Below are 18812 nucleotides of genomic sequence, written 5' to 3'. Positions count from 1 at the left end.
TCCCCTTAGAACCTGAACTGGCTTCAAATGCATAATGTAGACAATGGTGTCCTAAGAAACATGAATAATCAAGGAACCTGATCATATTCTTTCTTACTTGTGTTACTTCCTTGTATGATGTTAAATATTCCTTTGTTTTGAAAACAATAACATAACAGTGAAGGGCAAGATAGGGCAACCCATAGTTCCTTTTGCTTTCAGTCCTCCCTCACACATCCATAAGCCTAACTAAGGTAGGGAGTGCTGGTAGGGCTTGTGCAAAAAACAAAGTGTGGTAAAAACAGTTGAGTTCATTTTGTGAAGTATTCCCATGGTTCTGATAAGGATAAAATACACACACATGTACGAGCTATGAAATACAAATTGTGTGATTTCTGTGATTCCACATATCAGTTAAATGCACTTATATTTGCTTTTAAAACTGGCTTCGCAATGGATGTATTGGGAGTTTGAGATTAGCACATGCAAACTATTCTACATAGAATGGATAGACAACAAGGTTTTACTGTATAGCACAGAGAATTATAGTCAATATCCTGTGATAAACTATAATGGAAAAGAATATGAAAAAGAATATATATACACATATATAGAACTGAATCACTTTGCTGTACACCAGAAACTAACACAACATTGTAAATCAAGTATGCTTCAATAACAAATTAATTAAAATAAAATAAAATTTAACGGGCTTTGCATAAAGATGATGGTAAAATTCATGCTAATAATTTAAAATTTTATTACTTTTTCTTTACTTAGGATATTAAATAGCAGTTTTTGAAATGATGTGAAAATCTGAGAGACACACTGCGAATAAAGGGAAAAGCTTTATATTACATAGCTTTAATTGTACTTTCCCGTTTTTTGAACAAGGGACCTGCGTTTTCAATTTGCTCTGGGCCCATAAATAGTGTAGCCAGCCCTGCAACATGGGACAAATGGAAGTCACTTCCCTGTCTAGCCAAGGGCAGCAAAACAAAGATGTAAATAAATAATTCACAACATAATGTTCGCTAACGATAAGCACCGGGCAGAAAACTAAGGAGGCCAGGATGGCCAGAGCAAGGCCAGAGCAGAGGGGATCTGGGAATTAGATCTTGAAGCCCTGCAAGCAATGTGAAAGACTGGATTTTAGGAATTTGCTGTTATGCTATCATTTTCATCAGAGCAACAAGATCTGATTTATGTTTCCGAAAGCATCGTTTCGGCTGCGGTGGCTGTGTGGGGAGTAGCCTGGAGGGAGGCAGGAGTGGAAGTCAGGATAACGTTGCAGTTCAGGCAGTACTGGAGGTCCAGGCCAGCTCAGGTTCCCTCGGAGGTGGGGACGTGAGGTCGCTGGAGGGGAGCCCGCAGGGCACCGCAGCGCCTTCACCGATGTGGCAGGGCTGCTGAAGGAGTAGGTGCGGGAGGAACCAAAAGTTAGATTTTGAACGTTTAAATTTGCATGGCCTCAAAGCAAAGACGCCTAACCGTCCTCAAATATGCACAAAACCCCTCCCATCCCGACTGTCGCTGCGCGCTCTTAAAGCGACTGGCTGCCTTGGAGGCCGGGCCAGTCCTCCAGAGCACCGAGAGCGCCGGCCAGAGCGGTGGCATACCCGCCCGACTGCAGGGATGTCCGCTGACGCGGCGGAACCAACGAGGCACCTGCGCATGGGCGCTCGGCGGCACCGTCGGCTTTTACGTCATCGCGGGCGCGACGCCCCGAGGGACAGTCTGAGGTCCGGCTCGGCGGGGAGGTTCGGTGGCGGGACCGGCCGGGAAAATGCCAGTGGCGGTGATGGCGGAAAGTTCCTTTAGTTTCAGAAAGTTGCTGGATCAGTGCGAGAACCAGGAGCTCGAGGTAGCCATTCGCCTCGTGGGGTCGCGCTTGGCTTCGGGCCGCGCCGGTCTCCACGGTAACGGGGCCTGGGGCCCACGGAGCTTGGGGCCGGCCCCCTGCGGGTGCGGGAGCTGGGCGTGTGGAGTCCGGGCCGCCGGGGCCTGCTCCGAAGGCTAAGCCTCCAGGCCTGGCCTCCCCCAACTCGCTCGGAGCTTTGTTGTTTGTCTTCAGCTACTGAGCCCGAAGACGCTGTGCATCTTTGCTTCTAACATCCTTTATGCTTCTCGTATTAAACTAAATCTCTTTCCTCCCCATTGTGGGGAGAGGTGGAGAATGTGTATATTGTTAAAGACGGTTGTGCAGGCATACACACAGACCAAGAAGATGTGATCACTGTAACCTTTTATTAATTCGGAAAGCCCTTCTTAGTCTCAGTCTCTTGTGATAACTGAAGCTTACCGTTTGTTTTCAGTAGGGCAGGTGAAGGTTATATCATGCAACTACTAAAGTAATTAAGGGTTGGGTTTTTTTCTTAGACCCTTAAAGACATTTATAGCATTGATATAAAAAGCTAATTAACCAAAGGAGGCAACTGCCAAGAAGCAGCCGCTGACTAACAGACACTTAGTAGATGTCTTCTGAATGAATTAAAATTGAATGAGGGGAGTAGTGTCTTTGTTACTCTTTATTACTCATTTATGTAGCTATTCAACGTATTTGGTATAATGGGCAGAATCATACTGCTTTAGGAATCTGTTGGAAATACTTCCTATAATAGTGAGGCTATTTAAATAAGAATTTGAGAACTGGGAAAGGGATCCCATTTAAATACTCTTGTGCGTATGAAGACACAGAGGCCCAGAGGGGGAGAAATCACAACTGATGACAGATCTAAACTTAATACTCTGGGTTTTTAGTGTGCGACACTTCTCTAAGCTGTTTCTCCATCTGTAATAGTAAGTACTATAAAATATACTTACTCTTTAGATGAGTTAAGAAAATACTTCTAAAAATATAAAAGTATAAGAATAAATGAGGCTTTTTTCTTTCGGTTTTTGGTCTTACAGGCTCCAGGAGGAATTGCTACACCCCCAGTGTATGGTCAGCTTCTAGCTTTATATCTACTTTATAATGACATGTAAGTACCTTTTACGTAAAGCTAAGAGAAGCATTTTCCTCAAGAAGTTATTCTTGCACTGAAATACCAACACTAAAGCATAGGCACAAGGAGCTTTACTTTTTAGTGTAATAATTAATATATTTATTTTGTATATTGAAAAATCATGACTTAAGAAATTGTGATTAGGCTGAGTTATTTTAAAATACACCTGTTTTACGTGTACCTTGTAAAAAACATTCCAGTTTGTTGAGAAACTGCATTGTCAGTAAATTCCTTTAAATCTATTGATCTTTTCTTTATTCTCTTGTTATAAAACCTGTCTTTTATGACCTCTGTTTACTTAACTTCCCATGTAAAGTTTACTTAACTGTTTACTTAACTTCACAGTCTCTATTGAGACTGAGAGAAACTGAAGATTGAGAAGACTAAGAGGAATTTGTTACTAACATGTATGACAGTTCTTGAAAGGTTTTTGTTTTTTAATTATTCCTAATTCACGTTCATTGAAGAGAAGTCAGAAAGTATAGTTGTGCAAAAAGAGTCCCTTGTAGTTCTGCAGCCCACTGATGGTTACTGTTAAATTTTGTTTTAAATTCTTCTAAACCTTTTCATTTCATACCTTTTAAACTAAACTGAGATTTTCATTATTCACGTAGCATATAAATTATCTGTTTCCTGTTTTATAATGCTGTCGTCATATGCTTGATGTCATTCAAGCTTGTGAACTCTTTAAAAAAAAAAAAAAAACTACCTTGAAGTTTTGGTGGCTCTATATCCACAAGTAGGACTAGGGGTCATGATAAGAAGAAAAGCATTGTGTACTGTGTATATTGTCAGGGAATGCCAGGACCCTGAAAGTGTATGAATTTGTTTATTTTGTATATGAATAAATTATTTAGGCAGTTCTATTTAAGTCTTTGTAGTGTTGCCTAATTTAAGATCTGTATTATTAATTTAAAAATGCACTAAAAATGGTAAAACATTACTTTGGTAAAAATATTTCATGTCTTTTATCTGGAAAACCACTGTTACTTCCCCCGGATAAATTCATTATATGAATTTCGCTCTGTATTTTATAGAGTATTTTAAAGTATACTTCTGGGATCTAGAATTTTAAACATTTATGGAGGTGATTTTTTTAAATTGCTTATTCTTTCTTGGGGGGGTGTAAATTAGGAATAATGCAAGATATCTTTGGAAAAGAATACCACCTGCTATAAAATCTGTAAGTAGTCTTCAATATACCTTATTACTTTAATATAGTAATGACATTCATTTAAAAAGCAATCTCTTAAAAGTTTCTGTTTTCTTTTTCATGTGGATCACAGAAATAGTTATTAAACTGGTATTAAAGTTTAAGAATAGATCTACATATTCCTCTCATCAGAAATTGTAATTTCCCTTGGGTGGTACAGAAATCTGTGCTCAACTCCTGCCGATCAGATTTCTTAAGACACTTTGTAGAAGTGTCACTTTACTCAATAAACAACTGGGTCAGTTTAGGTAAAAGTTTGGTTTTTATTTGTTAGTTTTTTGTGTGCAGCACTGATTTGTGCAGTTTCCTATAATGGTATTTATTTTGCAACTATTATTATTTTCAAGAGCACTCTAAAAATAATAATTATTCAGAGCATTAAGATTTTTGCTAATTAGGATTTTAGATTTCTTGTTTTTCATGTGAGAATAGATGAACTCACTTGAAAGTTTCTTCCAGGATGGAATGAAGTAAATTTTTAATTTCAGGCGATTCACTGTGTCTAGCATAAATGTGAAGTGAATTTTTTGTACATTCACAGACCATTAATAAGAATTCACCTGAATTCCTTTGTTTGTTATTGATATTTAGCAGCAGATCAGATTAGCATTTATACTCTCTTTCTTTCCTCCACATTCTATTAAATAAGTTTGGAATGTTCCTCCAGCTTTATTGGCTTAAAATAAAGCTGTAAATTAGATGCACAGTTTCAGTGGTATTAGTGGGAACTTTATCCTTAGGCTGCATTTTATGACATCTTAGATTGGGAGTCTATATTAGTAGCCATTTTGCTATTATTTTTGCCCTAAGAATAGGTGTATGTATTTTATGTACATGTATATGTGGATTAGTACATGTTCTGTATGTTATACATAAGTATATATGAAATGTAAATAAATGTAAATCTTCAAAAAACAATGTTTCAGATAACTAATTCCTAAACTTATTTGTGAAATATTGTTGGACTGCTTTCTCATGCCTTAATTTTCTGTTAGAATAAAACATGCAAATAAATTCTACAGTTCAAAATATTTGAAAACCTTTTTGATAGAGGTTGGGCTGAAAAAGTAATTACACCTCTTAAAAGAAATGTTGAATTATGTTTTAAGATACAGTTGTTGGTATATGTGCAGAGTGAATATCTTCAAATGAGGCAATGATATTTATTGCAGGCAAATTCTGAACTTGGGGGAATTTGGTCGGTAGGACAAAGAATCTGGCAGAGAGATTTCCCCGGGATCTATACCACCATCAGCGCTCACCCGTGGTCTGAGACGGTCCAGCCAATCATGGAGGCACTTAGAGGTAGTGTTTCTTTGTGGCTCAGAATTAAGTCAGACTAGACCTGTTCCCCTAAGGTGCCGGGGTGTTGAAGTAAGTCGATAATGTGTGTGAAAATAGGTACACTTTGCTAAGTGAGTAGGGTTTTCAGAAGTCTTTTTTAGATTTGCTGTAATCATGCTTTGATTTCACATGGCTTGAGTTTATGTCGGCAGCTGAGGGCCTCACTGTCTATTAATTTAATTCTAGAAGTGAAGTTGCTTGTCAGTAAGAGGTGTTTTTTTTTGCTACTGAAATGAAATGTAATATTCTAATAAGTCCAAGTCATGAGTTGGATAAGATTTCAAGCCCGCATGTTTGAAAGTAGAGACTGCTTTGGACTCTGTGGACCTCGGCATTTGATGGGGTTGTCTCCAGCTTCTGGATTTGTGATTCATCAATTCAGTACGCAGATGCTCGAACTTTTTTTAATCATGCTGAAAGATTGCAAGTCTGGTGCAACATAGCACTGATCCTGCAACGAAACTCCAAGGTGCTTCTCTCTTTCCATTCTCCCACCCCCAGCGTTTGCTTCCAGTCTTCTTGGTTCCCCCTCTTATATGTTGTTATGCCCTTCCTTCTTGTTACCTTGTTCCTCTGGTCACTGCCTGCCCTCGCTGTCCACCCTTCTGCTCTGGAGGAATCAGTAAGCAGAAGTTCTTGAGCATCGCTCATCCCTCCGGCAGGGCACGTCAGCTTCTCAGGGGGCGGGAGGTGAAGGTTGCTTCTGAGGTGTGCCTGGTTCTTGGCACGGTGAAGGTGAAGCAGAGTAATGTGAGCGAGGAAGCAGGAGGCACTTCCGTGAAGCCTGGAGGAAGTGAGCAGGAGCACCGGGCCGGCAGCCGGGTGGGAGGGAGGCGTGCGGGCTATCACTGCTGCGCTGGTACAGTGGGGGCAGCTTGGGATCTTCGCACTGGAGACAGCCTTAACCTCAACCTCGTTGCATAAGCCCTGAGGAGCTGGGATACAGAGCTTCAGCCAGAGCAAGACAGGGAGGGGGCCGAGGAAATAAATTCCCTGCCCTGCAGAATCCCATTCACGGAGTAAGGGAGCCCAGGTGCCACAGGCCTGGGTGGCCGTCCGCCCTGGAATTGAAGGGCAGAGGTGGGTCGGGAAGGACGGCAAGCTCACCTTCCGTTGTGTCTCCAGTGCCGGCAGTTGGCAGTTCCTGGTAGATAATAGGCACAGTTAAGTATCTGTTGAACAAAAGAAGGAGCATTCTCTTAGGGTCTCCCCAGGACGGTCCCAGGATGAATTGCCAGCAGTATTAGGTGCGAGCTCAACTGATTCCACCCTCCAGCTTGTCGTTGTAACGCGTGCCCTCCTGAGGTTACACATCTCATAGATCTCCCGGGCCACATAGTGACTGGTGAGAATGTAGATATCAGATTCATTCGTGCCGAGAGGTTAAAAGCCGCCTGAGTGTCTAACTGATGCTGTGGATCACTTAGCCTTGATTTCTGCTTTCCTTGTCAGTCTGCTGTGCCTCCCCTTGTATGTTTCTCTTCTCTCCATTCTGTTTTTCTCTTTCATTCACATTCTGTTCTTGTTCTGTTCCCCATCTTTTTCAAATCTGAAAATCTGAGCAGAGTACTTGAACTAAAGTGAATGTTTTTAAAATATGGTAAGCTTGCCAAATGAATGTAGTTTTTGGTGCACACTTGTATTTTCCTCTTTCATTGTTGCTCTCGGTTCTTTTCCACTGAATGTCTGTAGCCTTGAACAGAAAAAGTTCCTTTATCTCTAAGCTGTATTAGAAGTCTGATTTAAGGTCGTTTGCTGAGAGTTGGTAGCAAGAAGGAAGGAATTGGAAGAGGAGCAAACAGTGGCTCATTGAAAGCTGGGGAGAGTGTCAGCCTCAGTGAGAAACGACGAAACGTGATTGACTGCCGCGATTTTTCAGGCAGATGGGAGCACAAAGCCTAAGGCTGGGGTCGGGCCCCCTTGGGTCCTGGTGAGATCTTCCACAAGCCTGTGTTCAGCACATGCTTCCTTAGAGATGCTGGGCCCCTCGGGGGATATAAAGATATAAAAGCCCTCCTGTAGAGAAGTTCCGGAAGTAATTGAGACGATGGGGTGGGGAGGGGTGCAGTGTACACCACAGGTGGTAAAAGATTGCTTGTTCAATAAGTAAACATTACTGTGAGTTCAGAGAAGGGCGGAGATTGCAGTGACTCCAGTGCCACAGGGAGAGTTTATAAACAGACCTAGGACTAGAAGAGAGGAGGGCGCTTCAGACCACACAGCAGCATAAACCGAACACCCCGGGGACGAGAAGGTGTAAGGCTCCTCTGAGAGCCAGCAGGCTACTTGGGAGCAAAGTGTGTCTACGGGGATTGATGTGGCTGTTAGGCAGTGTCCCAGGAGTGGAGAGCGGATTTTCTTATGTTGCAGGGCTGTCTTGTACGTGTATACTTGCCTGTTAAATGTGGAAAGTAAAATCCAGAACACTTCCTAAGCATGTTGAAGGCAGGCGGGGGATCCTTTGTGTTACTCAGGGAGCAGCGGGCGGGAAGACAGGCCAGCTGGGCTCCACTTTCTACCGTTTGGTTATTGTCTCTGCCTCGTTCCTGAATTATTTAATGTGGAAATTTAAGCCTGGTTGGGGGGCCGGAAATCCCACATGTGGTCTCCAGGGAGGAGGTTTTGTTGCTGGAATTGCTTGCAGCCCCTTTCTGTGAGGCTCAGTCATTCAGGATTAGCACCTGAATGACATCAGGAGTTCAGAGTAGACTTGAAAGTTAGGAAGGTGCTGTAGTTATAAGGTTTGCTCTGCAACTCCCAGGTGTGGTCCTCTATCAGAGGCCCTGATGAAAAAGGACAGCTAATTATGGGACTAGGTAATTTCTGCTCCATTCATTCTAGTTTTTATAAGTGAGATAAAAGAAAAATTTTGAAACATACATCCCCAATACGTCCCAAATTTAAATGATATTTTCTTAGAGCTGGAGTCTTGTGTATATTAACTGTTTTCCATCTTTGTAATTTTTATTGTCACCTGAGATTTTTTGACCTAAGAGGAAGTATAAGAAATGCATGTGTTTATTCAGCAATATTGGAGCCCCTCTTACATGTTAGGCGCCTCCAGCTGCACCTGGAAACGCAGAGACCTTTAGGTTGGTGTAGTCTTGCTTATCAAATTTGGACAAGGACAATGACGTAATAATTTAATTGTGTATTTCAAAAAAAAAATGCCAGCTCTTGTGGTTCACTGTTTGCCAAACCTTCCCTCCCACAATAGATGCCACCCGGAGGCGAGCCTTCGCCCTGGTCTCTCAGGCATATACCTCCATCATCGCCGACGATTTCGCAGCCTTTGTTGGACTTCCCGTGGAAGAGGCTGTGAAAGGTATTTGGGGCTTACTTTTTACTTTCAAGGAAAACGGAAGTGTAAATTATAGGTCCACAGTCCCTTATCTGAAACCATTGGAACAGGATGTGTTTTGGAGTTTAGGTTGTGTGTGTTCTTTAGAAAGGTGATAGGAGACCTGCACTGCACCAACCCCCAGCAACCAGCACCATGTGACCGAGCCCAGTCGTGGTTCTGCAGGCAGCACAGAGTGCAGACTCGCACACAGTTGGCGTGAGGGAAGAGTGTACATAAAAGGCTTGAGGGTTCGCGTCAGATTTCGCCACCATGTGAGTTAAAGAAAACTTTTTGGTTCATAGAGATTTTTTTGACTTCTGAGTGTGGATAAGAAATTTCGGGTTTATGTTTACTAAAGCACTTTTTGCCAAAGACAGGCACCAGATAGAGATGTCTTAGAACAGGAGCTTTGTAAAGGAATACTTTGCCATTTTTATGAAATTAAAATTTGAATGTGTCTTTGAGATGTATCCTTGTTGCATGTGATTATTCTAGCTCTTTCCTTATGCAACCTCTTTACTGTTCCTTTAGTTATTTCTTATCATGGTGCACATGGTCTGACCCCTGAATATTTTCTAGTTTTATCTCTAAGGCCTTTGATCAACTCCTAAGCCCTACTAAGTGATAGTGAGCCCTCCAAGTTGATGCCCAGGAAGGAAAAATTAGAGCTGCTGTTGACTAAGAGTGGGAGGGAAAAGGAAGGTGGTGAGAACAGTGAGTTCCTGGAAGAAAAAGCTAGCGAATGGGTACAGAGTCAAGCATTCGATAACATTCCCACATCTGAGCCCCAGGTTACAGCTTAGTTACAAGTGGTGGAAAATGTGAGATGCAAAAAAATAAAGCATGTGCACATTATTTGCTTCTAAACATGCCAGGTGGGTAACATTATATTCATAATTCTGAGCTTAAACTTTGTAACATCTTTAAATTATTTCTCTTCCTTTGAAAATCAGCACGAGGTGGGGGTTTGGTTGGCGGGTTTTCTCAGGGAAGGAAGTTTTAGTTGGTCTGGAGCTCGCATTTAGAAATCCCTGTTTCACCCTTCCTTGGTGAAGGGGGTCTCATCCAGTTCCTCTTTTCAGCCCAACTTTTCCCTCACCACTTCTTAACAGTAACCTAGATGCTTGCACCCCACTCTTAGCCACTGGTTTCCAAATGTGCTTTTGCATTTTCATTTTGCAGGTCATGCCCAAACTGTCCCCTCCCCTTGCTAGATTGCTGTAGAATATTAATACTGCATGTGCCTTGTGGTGGTGTTTTACGATGATGGATGTGTTGGATTCTCCAGTCAAAATATGAGCTCCATTAAGCACCACAGATTATAAATTTCCAAGGCCTAGCACAGTTCTAGACACATAAACGGCAGGTTAATGAACGTTCTTATAGTAAATCATACTGTTACTTACTAATACAAACGTTTATTTGTTTTGACTATCTTGAAATTGATCCATAATTTATTATCTAATAAATAGTACATCCCAGAGTCCATACTCTTAACTGACTGAGTGTGAATCCTGGTACCCTTCCCCATGCTAGCTATGTGACCTAAGGCAATTTACTGGAATTCTCTAAACTTCCTTTTCCACGTCTGTTCAATTATGGTGATATGTCCCCTTTGCAGAGTTGTTGTGGTGATTACATAAAGTGATCCCTGTAAAAGCACCTAGCACAGTACCTATTGGCCAGCCTTCTGTGTTGTGTATGTATGCTGTTGCTTTTATTATCACCATCGTCTTATTACTGATGTAATGATTATGGAAAATACTAAATAAGTCTTCCTTATGTCTGTCTTTAATAAGGTTTGATCAGGTTAATACTATTTTATATATATATATATATGTATATATATATATGTATATATATAATAGAAAACTAATCGTCTGTTAGTGATTATATCAGCCTGATAGAATAGAATCATAGATGTTTCAGAAATATTTCAAAAACAAGTTCCCATGAGAATGCTGTCTCTAGTATACCCTTCTAGTAAAAATACACATTACAGGTTAATCTACACACGTCAGGTCTCCCATACAAGTAATGTCATTGACAGATTGTGAATCTTGTAAATGAAAAGTTTTTGTTTTTTTAAATTCATTTCTGTGTTAAATACACATTTTTAGGTATCCTAGAACAAGGATGGCAGGCCGACTCCACCACAAGGATGGTCATGCCCAAAAAGCCAGGTAGGTGGAGCTCTTCGTCCATCTTACAGCACTGAGCTCTTTTAAGATCACTGAAGTTTTTCAGGCATTGAATTTGAATAATTTGATATAAAATTCTGCTATGCTAACAAAATGAGAGTAACTCATGTTAAGTTCAGATATAGGATGGACGCTTAGGGTAGAAAGGATCTTAAAGGTCACCTGGGGCTTCCCTGGTGGCACAGTGGTTGAGAGTCCGCCTGCTGATGCAGGGGACACGGGTTCGTGCCCCGGTCTGGGAAGATCCCACATGCCGCGGAGCGGCTGGGCCCGTGAGCCATGGCCGCTGAGCCTGCGCACCCGGAGCCTGTGCTCCTCAACGGGAGAGGCCACAGCAGTGAGAGGCCTGCGTACTGCAAAAAAAAAAAAAAAGAAGAAGTCACCTGGTTTTACCTTAATTTTTTTTAATGTACTTCATACATAAACTATTTTATGTGAGTGTTTCATAATCCTTATTACAACTTAATTTTTAATAAGTATTAATCTCTTGTTCTCTTATTTATGGGGCCATTTCTAACTGCTTATTCTTAATATCTAAACTATTGCCTTTTAAAAAGATATTTAAAATATTCAGAACTTCCCCTTTTCTCCTCATGCTGTAGACACATAGACTCTTCTCCTAAACAAGATTTTCAGTGGCTTTAACTTTCACAAAATTAAGGTCTCTGGCCTTTGCAGGCCTTAAATGATTTGGCCTGTCCTCATTGTCTCCACCTGAATTCCTGGTCCCTCGGCCTTCCTCTCTGAAATGAGCCACGTTCCTTCCTGCAAGGAGGCTCCACTCCCTCCTGCTTACCAGGAGTGGCCTTTCCTGCCCTGTCCTTAGAGCTGGCCTCAGTGCCCATATGCATAAACCTTCTGATCTGCCTCATCCCAGAGTTTGTTCCGTCTGCTCTGAATCCGTTGTTAGACATTGTTGACCCCACAGTAAAGTGGTGCACAAACGTCCATGTGCTCAGACCTGCGAGGGTGCGGAGGAGTGATGAGATGGGGTCCCGTCAACCTAGATGGTGAGAGAAGACTGCTGCAGTGAAAAAAAAAAAAAACAATGTAATAAAATAGAGCCTAACTGTTGTCTCTGTCTGAATGCCACTGCATTAAAAATGACGTGTTCTATGTGAAGGTTCTTTACAATGACTTCTGTAAATTGGGCTCTACATTTTATTTAGTTGCAGGGGCCCTGGATGTTTCCTTTAACAGGTTTATTCCCTTTTCAGGTATGTATTTTCATATGCTCATTTAAAAATTGTTTCATCGCTTTTCTTGTTTGCTGTTGTAGTATTTATTTTTCTTAGCTCTAATCTTATAAACAAAGGGATGAAATCCTAACTTAGTGTTTATAATAGTACATCTGGTTACAACCATGAACGTGTGGGCTCGCCTCTGTAGCTTACCTGGAGGTAGTGATCCCCTCTGGCCTGGCTGCAGGGTGTCCTGTAGGGGAGGTGTGATCGAGCTTCTCACCAGCACTGACGCAGACGCGGCCCTAGGCTGACACGTAGTAGCTTAAAAGTTAGAAGTAAACTTTTGGGGGATGGGGTCATTTGTGGGTTTTTTGTTCACTGACCATTGAGTAGTCTAGAGGAGCGCCTGGCATGTGGTTAACACTAGGTGTCTATGGAAGTAAATATCATGTGGGAAGGGTCTTTCCAAGAAGAGCTATGTTCCCTTGGTAGACGGATTACCTGTTAAAAGTATTTTTAACCTTCGCATGGAAAACTTCAGTAACAGCAAAGCCAGACATGCCTTTACTCCCAGTTTGGGAAAACTACTCATAAAAATTGACGCTTCTTGGCTTGTTTTTTTTTAATGTCCAAGATCAAGGCAAAGCTAAGGAAGTTTCCGTATTGTTAAATTAAAGACATCGGAGGGCGGGGGTGGCAGTGCCAAAGATTTGTGACCCTGGTGTCTGACTTGAGTGTGTTTCTCTCTCCAACGCGCAGAGCCTGCCCCTGTTCCACCTATCCCCAATGAACAGCAGTTAGCCAGACTCACCGATTATGTGGCTTTCCTCGAAAACTGACTTATCATTCTGAGTTCAAGATCCACCTTCAGCATCCTGAATACTGACAGAAAAATGTAAAATTTTTATTTTCAACTTTATTGGGTGGATTAAGCACCTCAGCATTCCTTACTGAGTATGTGATAAAATACGTATATAATATAAAGTATATTATATATATTTTGTCCTTGAACATGCTGAATGGTTGTTGAAACAATTCTCATTTTGTAACATTGGACAGTTTGGATGGAGCCCGTCAGCGTTAGGCAGTCCGTTTATACTTCCTAGTGACTCGTAAAAGACAGCTCTCCTGCCTCATGTAGAACCGTGGTTGTCAGCTGTTTCTTCTGCCCCAGCACACCGCACACTCCCATCTCTACCACAGGTTGATAGTTACAGTGATGCATCTGGGGTTTGAGGAGGACTGTCCCCAGGGGCAGTATCTGAAGTGCTGGGGACTCTAATTCACCCCCTTTGGAGAATATGCTCTTTTCCTCTCCCCTCCTGAGAATCACACATATAAAATGCTGAGACAGAGCTGAGGAACAGAGACCATCTCCCTAGTAAACCAGCTTGTTAACTTTAGGTTTTTTTCTGAGAGTGTGAGTGCATCCATTGCTGGCAGTGGAGGGCTTGCCGTGAACCTGCGACGTATTAAAGACATTCATGAGAAGTACTAAGTTGTCATATTTCCTTTCAGAAGAAGGGAAACGTGAGTGTGGGAGGCTCTGTTTGGGGAAGAAGCGATTAAGTGATACACTGTGTACCACTGTCCTGCAGCCCCTTGGTTGCTCCTATTTGGCCATTGGGTCAAGTTCTGCCCTTTGGAGAAATACCGAACAAGTCTTTCATTGTTTGTGTGACAGCCCTCTGAATATTTGAAGTTGTTTCTTGTATCTCCAGGTTAAAACCACCCCCTAGTTCATTTATTCTGCATTTGTTCAATAAATATTTCATTGAATTTTTCAACTGTTTTTTCGAAGGTAGTTTCTAGAAGTTTCACTATCCTGTCTTCCTGTGGATGTGTTCTAGTTCGTCATTGTCTCTTTTAAATTACAAATTTCTTAATTAAATAGAAATGACCTATATAGTGGTAATTACATGATTCATGTTTTTCACTCATTTTAAATAGACTTTACTGGCTATTTCAGCTATTGTTAACATTTATGGAAATACCTGTTAAATTAATGTTTTATTTAACCTTGATATAAGTCATGTTGTTAAAACTTCTTGTTTTACAATTGAAGAAATGGAAATTCAAGAAATCAGAGGATCAATAGCTAGAAAGTAACAATGCTAGTTTGCTAGTTTTTGAACTTCTAGGTTTAAGGACAAATTGTATCCATGGGTCTTAGTTTTAATAGATTGGAATCAACCCAAATGTTCATTAATAGGAGACTAGTTGAGTGAACAGTAGTGTACAGTATGGTGGTGCCATGCAGCTGTAGAATGCATGCACGCGTGAGTGAGTGAAGATCTCGATGCACTGAAAGTGATCTCAGGTGAAAACACAAAGTACTGGGGATTTATACTGTTATTTTGAGGGTAAGAAAGGGTGAATGGATATACAAATGTGCATACATGCATATTTACCTGTATTTCAAGCAGAAGCCATTGAAGGATAAACCAAAAACTAATAAAAATGGTTCCCTAAAATGGAAGGGGAGGACAGTCAAACATAGAGAAAAAATTATTTCAGGTGACTCATAGTATTTCATAGTATTTTGTTTACATTATCAATGGGATACATACAAAGGACAAAAAAACTCTACTGAATATGGTTTCATGGTTAATTTCAAAAACTATCTTGTTATCATTATTTGATAATAATCATTATTATTAAAAGTATATTATAGGATAAAACCAATTGGAAATTACATAATTTAATGTTAGAAGCTAGCCTTAAATTTGACTCAACAACCTCATATGGTTTATTTTTCTTTCTAAACAGTAAATATTTCCTAGCTCTGCCCCTCTGTAAAGGCCTAGAATAATTATAAGCCAGTAACAATGAGAACCACTGATGTCCAGGTTGTGGTCTCTAAATTCCATTTTCAACTAAATAGAACAAGAACTTATTTGCAAAATGGTTAATACTAGGTCTGGGGCAATAATTGTAGATTGGGGCTTCCCTGGTGGCACAGTGGTTAAGAATCCACCTGCCAGTGCAGGGGACACGGGTTCAAGCCCTGGTCCAGGAAGATCCCACACACCACGGAGCAACTAAGCCCGTGTGCCACAACTACTGAGCCTGCACTCTAGAGCCTGTGAGCCACAACTACTGAAGACCACATGCCTACTGAAGCCCGTGCTCCACAACAAGAGGAGCCACTGCAATGAGGAGACTGCACACCACAACGAAGAGTAGCCCCTGCTTGCCATAACTAGAGGAAGCCCCTGTGCAGCAACAAAGACCCAATGCAGCCAAAATAAATAAATAAATATTAAAATAAAAAAATTGTAGATTGTACAGTTGTACGGATATCTGGTAGAAGATGTCCCAGATTCAAGTTTCAAAGGCTAATAAGGTTTTTCAAAAGGTTATAGAAGCCAATTTGAAGGAGTTGCCACTGGCTAAACATGAGACAAATCGAGCATGAAAAATAGGTATATGTGTTTCTATTTTTAATCCCAAGGTCATAATTATAATATTAGAAAAACCTCATCATATACAAGAAAGTACACTCGCTTATTTATCAATTTTCAGAACAATGAATTGATGCCCTAGCAATCTCCAAAGTAACAAAACTGAACCTGCAAAGTAGCCAACTAACCAATGTTGGGAAATTCTTTATGGAAGAATTCCACCTAAAAATATAGATAGAAAATCAGTACTTTGCAGGCCCTAATAAGTAAGGCATCTAAGGAATGAATATCAGTGGCTGCTGAGACCACGGGGTGAGAATCAGCCCATCTTTGTGCTCTGTCTGCCACCGAGGCTGCCAGCTGCACGCAGGTGTAGTCTGACAGCACCTTGCTGTACATCCAGTGAGGGTTACTGACACTGCCACGGGCTGCCCTTGCAAACCCGGGGAAGAGAGTGAGCTCTTCAGCAGCTGGGGACGTGATGTGGTGAGTAAACACTCGCTTCCTTGTCTCAGGAAGACAATTCCAGGGTACCTGCTCTACCTGGTTCCTGAAAAGCCCCAAGAAGATTGGGCTTTGGTTGCCCATTGTAACCAGCCTGTCTGCAGCATGGCCTTGGACTGTTTCTTCTTCATTTTGCTTTTCCCAGTTCTCCTCTTTCCTGGAATCAAGAGCAGTGATCCACCTGTGCATGGAGGCTTAGCATCACTAACAGTGGCACAAGTGGGTCTGGTGTGGAGCCATAGTAAACACGTAGCATCAGCCATAAGTTTTCTTGTCAAAGCAAGCCCTGCCCCCCACAAACTGAATGTGAATCTAATCAAGGTTTTAGATTTACCTGCTCGTTTACATGGAATGTGGGAGTCGGATGAACAAGTTCAACACCCCACTAAGGAGCAATCAGCCAAATCTAGAATGAGGGGAATTGAGCAGGACAAAGAACTGAGTTTCCTTAAATAAATAACGTAAAAAGAGAGGTGGAGATGGCGATAAGGACATGCGTATTTCTGCTCCTGGTTGTATTTTCAGGCAGGCCCACAATGTGCCAAGAACTACAGAAAGAGGGATGCATAAAATATAAATCTGTCTAATGGCACTGGAGAGTGAGGAGCTGAGGTTTGAGAGCAGAGAGGCTCATGAAGAGGTTATATCTGCAGCAGCCTCTTCCTGGGGGTGTGTGCGGATTCTGGTCCCACTGCTAAGAACCGAGCAACCCGTGGGACTTGGGTATTTTCACAGGACTGGAGTGCTAAAAGCAGGACTTGAGAGGGCTAAACCACACTGCTGTTTATCCATCTGGTAAACTTTAAGGCTCCTTGGGGTAGGAAGTCAACAGGCCAAATCCAAAAAAACCATTTGAGTACAGCTTGGTTTTCTTCAGTCCGCTGTGCTGGGCTTCAGTCGACACGAAAGGCTCGGGGTCACGAGGTACCTGTAAGCATAAACTAGAGTAAACCATTAGTAAAACTGCAACTGGAGGATACTAGAAACTATTCAAACTGAAGCACAGAAAGGCATTGGTACACAGTACAGAGACAGACCATGTAGTAATTGGAATCCAAGAAGGAGAGAGAGGATAAAGAAGGAAAATAATACTTGAAGTACTGGCCAGGAATTTTCCAAAACTGATAAAAGAAATCAAGCCACAGATTCAGAAAGCTCAGAAAACCCCACAGGATAAATACGAAAAACCACACCCTGACACATCATAGTAAAACTACTGAAAACCAAAAAACAAAATATTAAAAGCAAGGGGGTGCAGGGAGGGGGACATTCTCTTCAAAGAAGCAACAGTAAAGCCAGAAGACAATGAAATGGCATTTCTAAAGTGTTAAAAGAAAAAACGGCTATTTATGAGAGTCACTTAACTTTCACTCTTCCTGTGTTGTTAAAAGTTGGGAAGAGATACATCAATGCAAATACTAAAAGAAAGCTGGTGCCGCTTAGGTAATATTACAAAAAGTAGACTTTAAGGCAAGAAGCATTATTACAGAGAAGAATTTTTTGTGGAAAAGGTTGCGTTGGATTCCTGTTGCTGCGGTAACAAACTGCCACACACTTGATGGCTTAACGCAGCAGGGGGTATATACACTTACAGTTCTGTAGTTCGGCAATCTGAGATGAGTCTCACGGGCTTACAGCTGTCAGCAGGGCTGCGTTCTTTCTGGAGGTTGTCGGGGACAGCCTGTTTCCTTTCCCTTTCCAGCTTCTAGAGGCCGCCTACATTCCTTGGCTCATGGCCCTCTTCCTGCATCTTCAGAGCCAGCAACGTCGGGCTGAGTCCATACTACCCTCTGGTTCTCTTTTCTGCCCCTTCTTCCATTTTTAAGGATCCCTGTGGTCGGTTACCTTGGTCCCACCTGGAAATCAGGATAATCTATTTTAAAATGGGCTGATTAGCAAACTTAAGTATGTCTGCTATCTTAATTTCTCTTTACCATGTAACCTAACATGTCACAGGTTCCAGGGGTTAGGATATGGATGTCTTTTGGACCATTCTTCCTACTACAGGAATCAGTTCAACAGGCAACAGGAATATGTAATTCTAAATGTATCATTAAATCTAAAATTAAGCCTAATCAAGCAAGAGTTGACACCTGAGAGTCCTATGCAGTCATGGGCGGGGGGGGGGGCACTATCCCATCAGACATTAAAACAGAGCAGAGCCTCTGTTACTAAGAGCAAGGCACTGGAGCATGAGTAGAGACAGCCCAGTGGAATGGAACAGAGAGATGAGAAATAGACCCAAATAGATGCAGGGATGTACTATAGGATAAAGGTGGCATCGCAGATCACTGGAATAAAAGTAGACTTTTTACCAAATGGTTCTGGGAAAACTGGTTAGCCATTGGAAAAATAGAAAGATCCATAAGAATAAAGTACAGATAGATCGGGGATCTTGATGTAAAAAAGTGAAGCCATGCCAGTACTAGAAGAAAAAATGGATGAATTCCTCTTTAACCTGGGCAAAGGAAAGGCCTCTGGCTCCCAATTCTGATTAAAGAAAAGAATGATCAGTTTGACTACCTAAAAATAAAACATTTGCATGGCCAAAAATAAATAAATAAACTCAAACAGATGTCTGACAACTGAGAGAAAATATTTACAACATAAAGGACTAGTAATATTCCTAATATAT

The 18812-nt window shown here is 41.5% G+C and overlaps 1 protein-coding gene and 1 long non-coding RNA gene across 5 annotated transcripts; one reads left to right on the top strand and one right to left on the bottom strand.

Moving 5' to 3' along the window:
- The first annotated feature begins 1652 nt into the window (after nt 1-1652).
- On the top strand, nt 1653-14124 carry COPS8 (COP9 signalosome subunit 8). Of its 3 annotated transcripts, XM_060106819.1 has the most exons (8): nt 1659-1843; nt 2890-2960; nt 4119-4167; nt 5370-5502; nt 8759-8866; nt 11005-11067; nt 12255-12302; nt 13029-14124. In XM_060106819.1, the coding sequence occupies exons 1-8, from the start codon at nt 1766-1768 to the stop codon at nt 13106-13108; spliced, it is 630 nt and encodes a 209-aa protein (XP_059962802.1). In that variant the 5' UTR covers nt 1659-1765; the 3' UTR covers nt 13109-14124. The 3 variants fall into 3 exon arrangements, with proteins under 3 accessions (XP_059962800.1, XP_059962802.1, XP_059962801.1); XM_060106817.1 differs by lacking the exons at nt 12255-12302; nt 13029-14124 and adding an exon at nt 11996-12230 and having other exon boundaries at nt 1653-1843; XM_060106818.1 differs by lacking the exon at nt 12255-12302 and having other exon boundaries at nt 1661-1843; nt 13029-14123.
- Nucleotides 14125-16657: 2533 nt separating this feature from the next.
- Nucleotides 16658-17841, bottom strand: LOC132495351 (uncharacterized). Of its 2 annotated transcripts, none has more exons than XR_009533232.1 (2): nt 17770-17841; nt 16658-17105 (listed from the first exon to the last, which is right to left on the bottom strand). It is a non-coding gene; the product is annotated as an uncharacterized LOC132495351 (long non-coding RNA). The 2 variants fall into 2 exon arrangements; XR_009533231.1 differs by having other exon boundaries at nt 16658-17118; nt 17770-17839.
- Nucleotides 17842-18812: the final 971 nt, after the last annotated feature.

The sequence above is a fragment of the Mesoplodon densirostris genome, chromosome 8, assembly GCF_025265405.1.
Source record: "Mesoplodon densirostris isolate mMesDen1 chromosome 8, mMesDen1 primary haplotype, whole genome shotgun sequence".
Taxonomy (NCBI): Eukaryota; Metazoa; Chordata; class Mammalia; order Artiodactyla; family Ziphiidae; genus Mesoplodon; species Mesoplodon densirostris.
The sequence above is the reverse complement of the archived record's forward strand: the minus strand, read 5'-3'. Positions and strand labels throughout refer to the sequence as shown.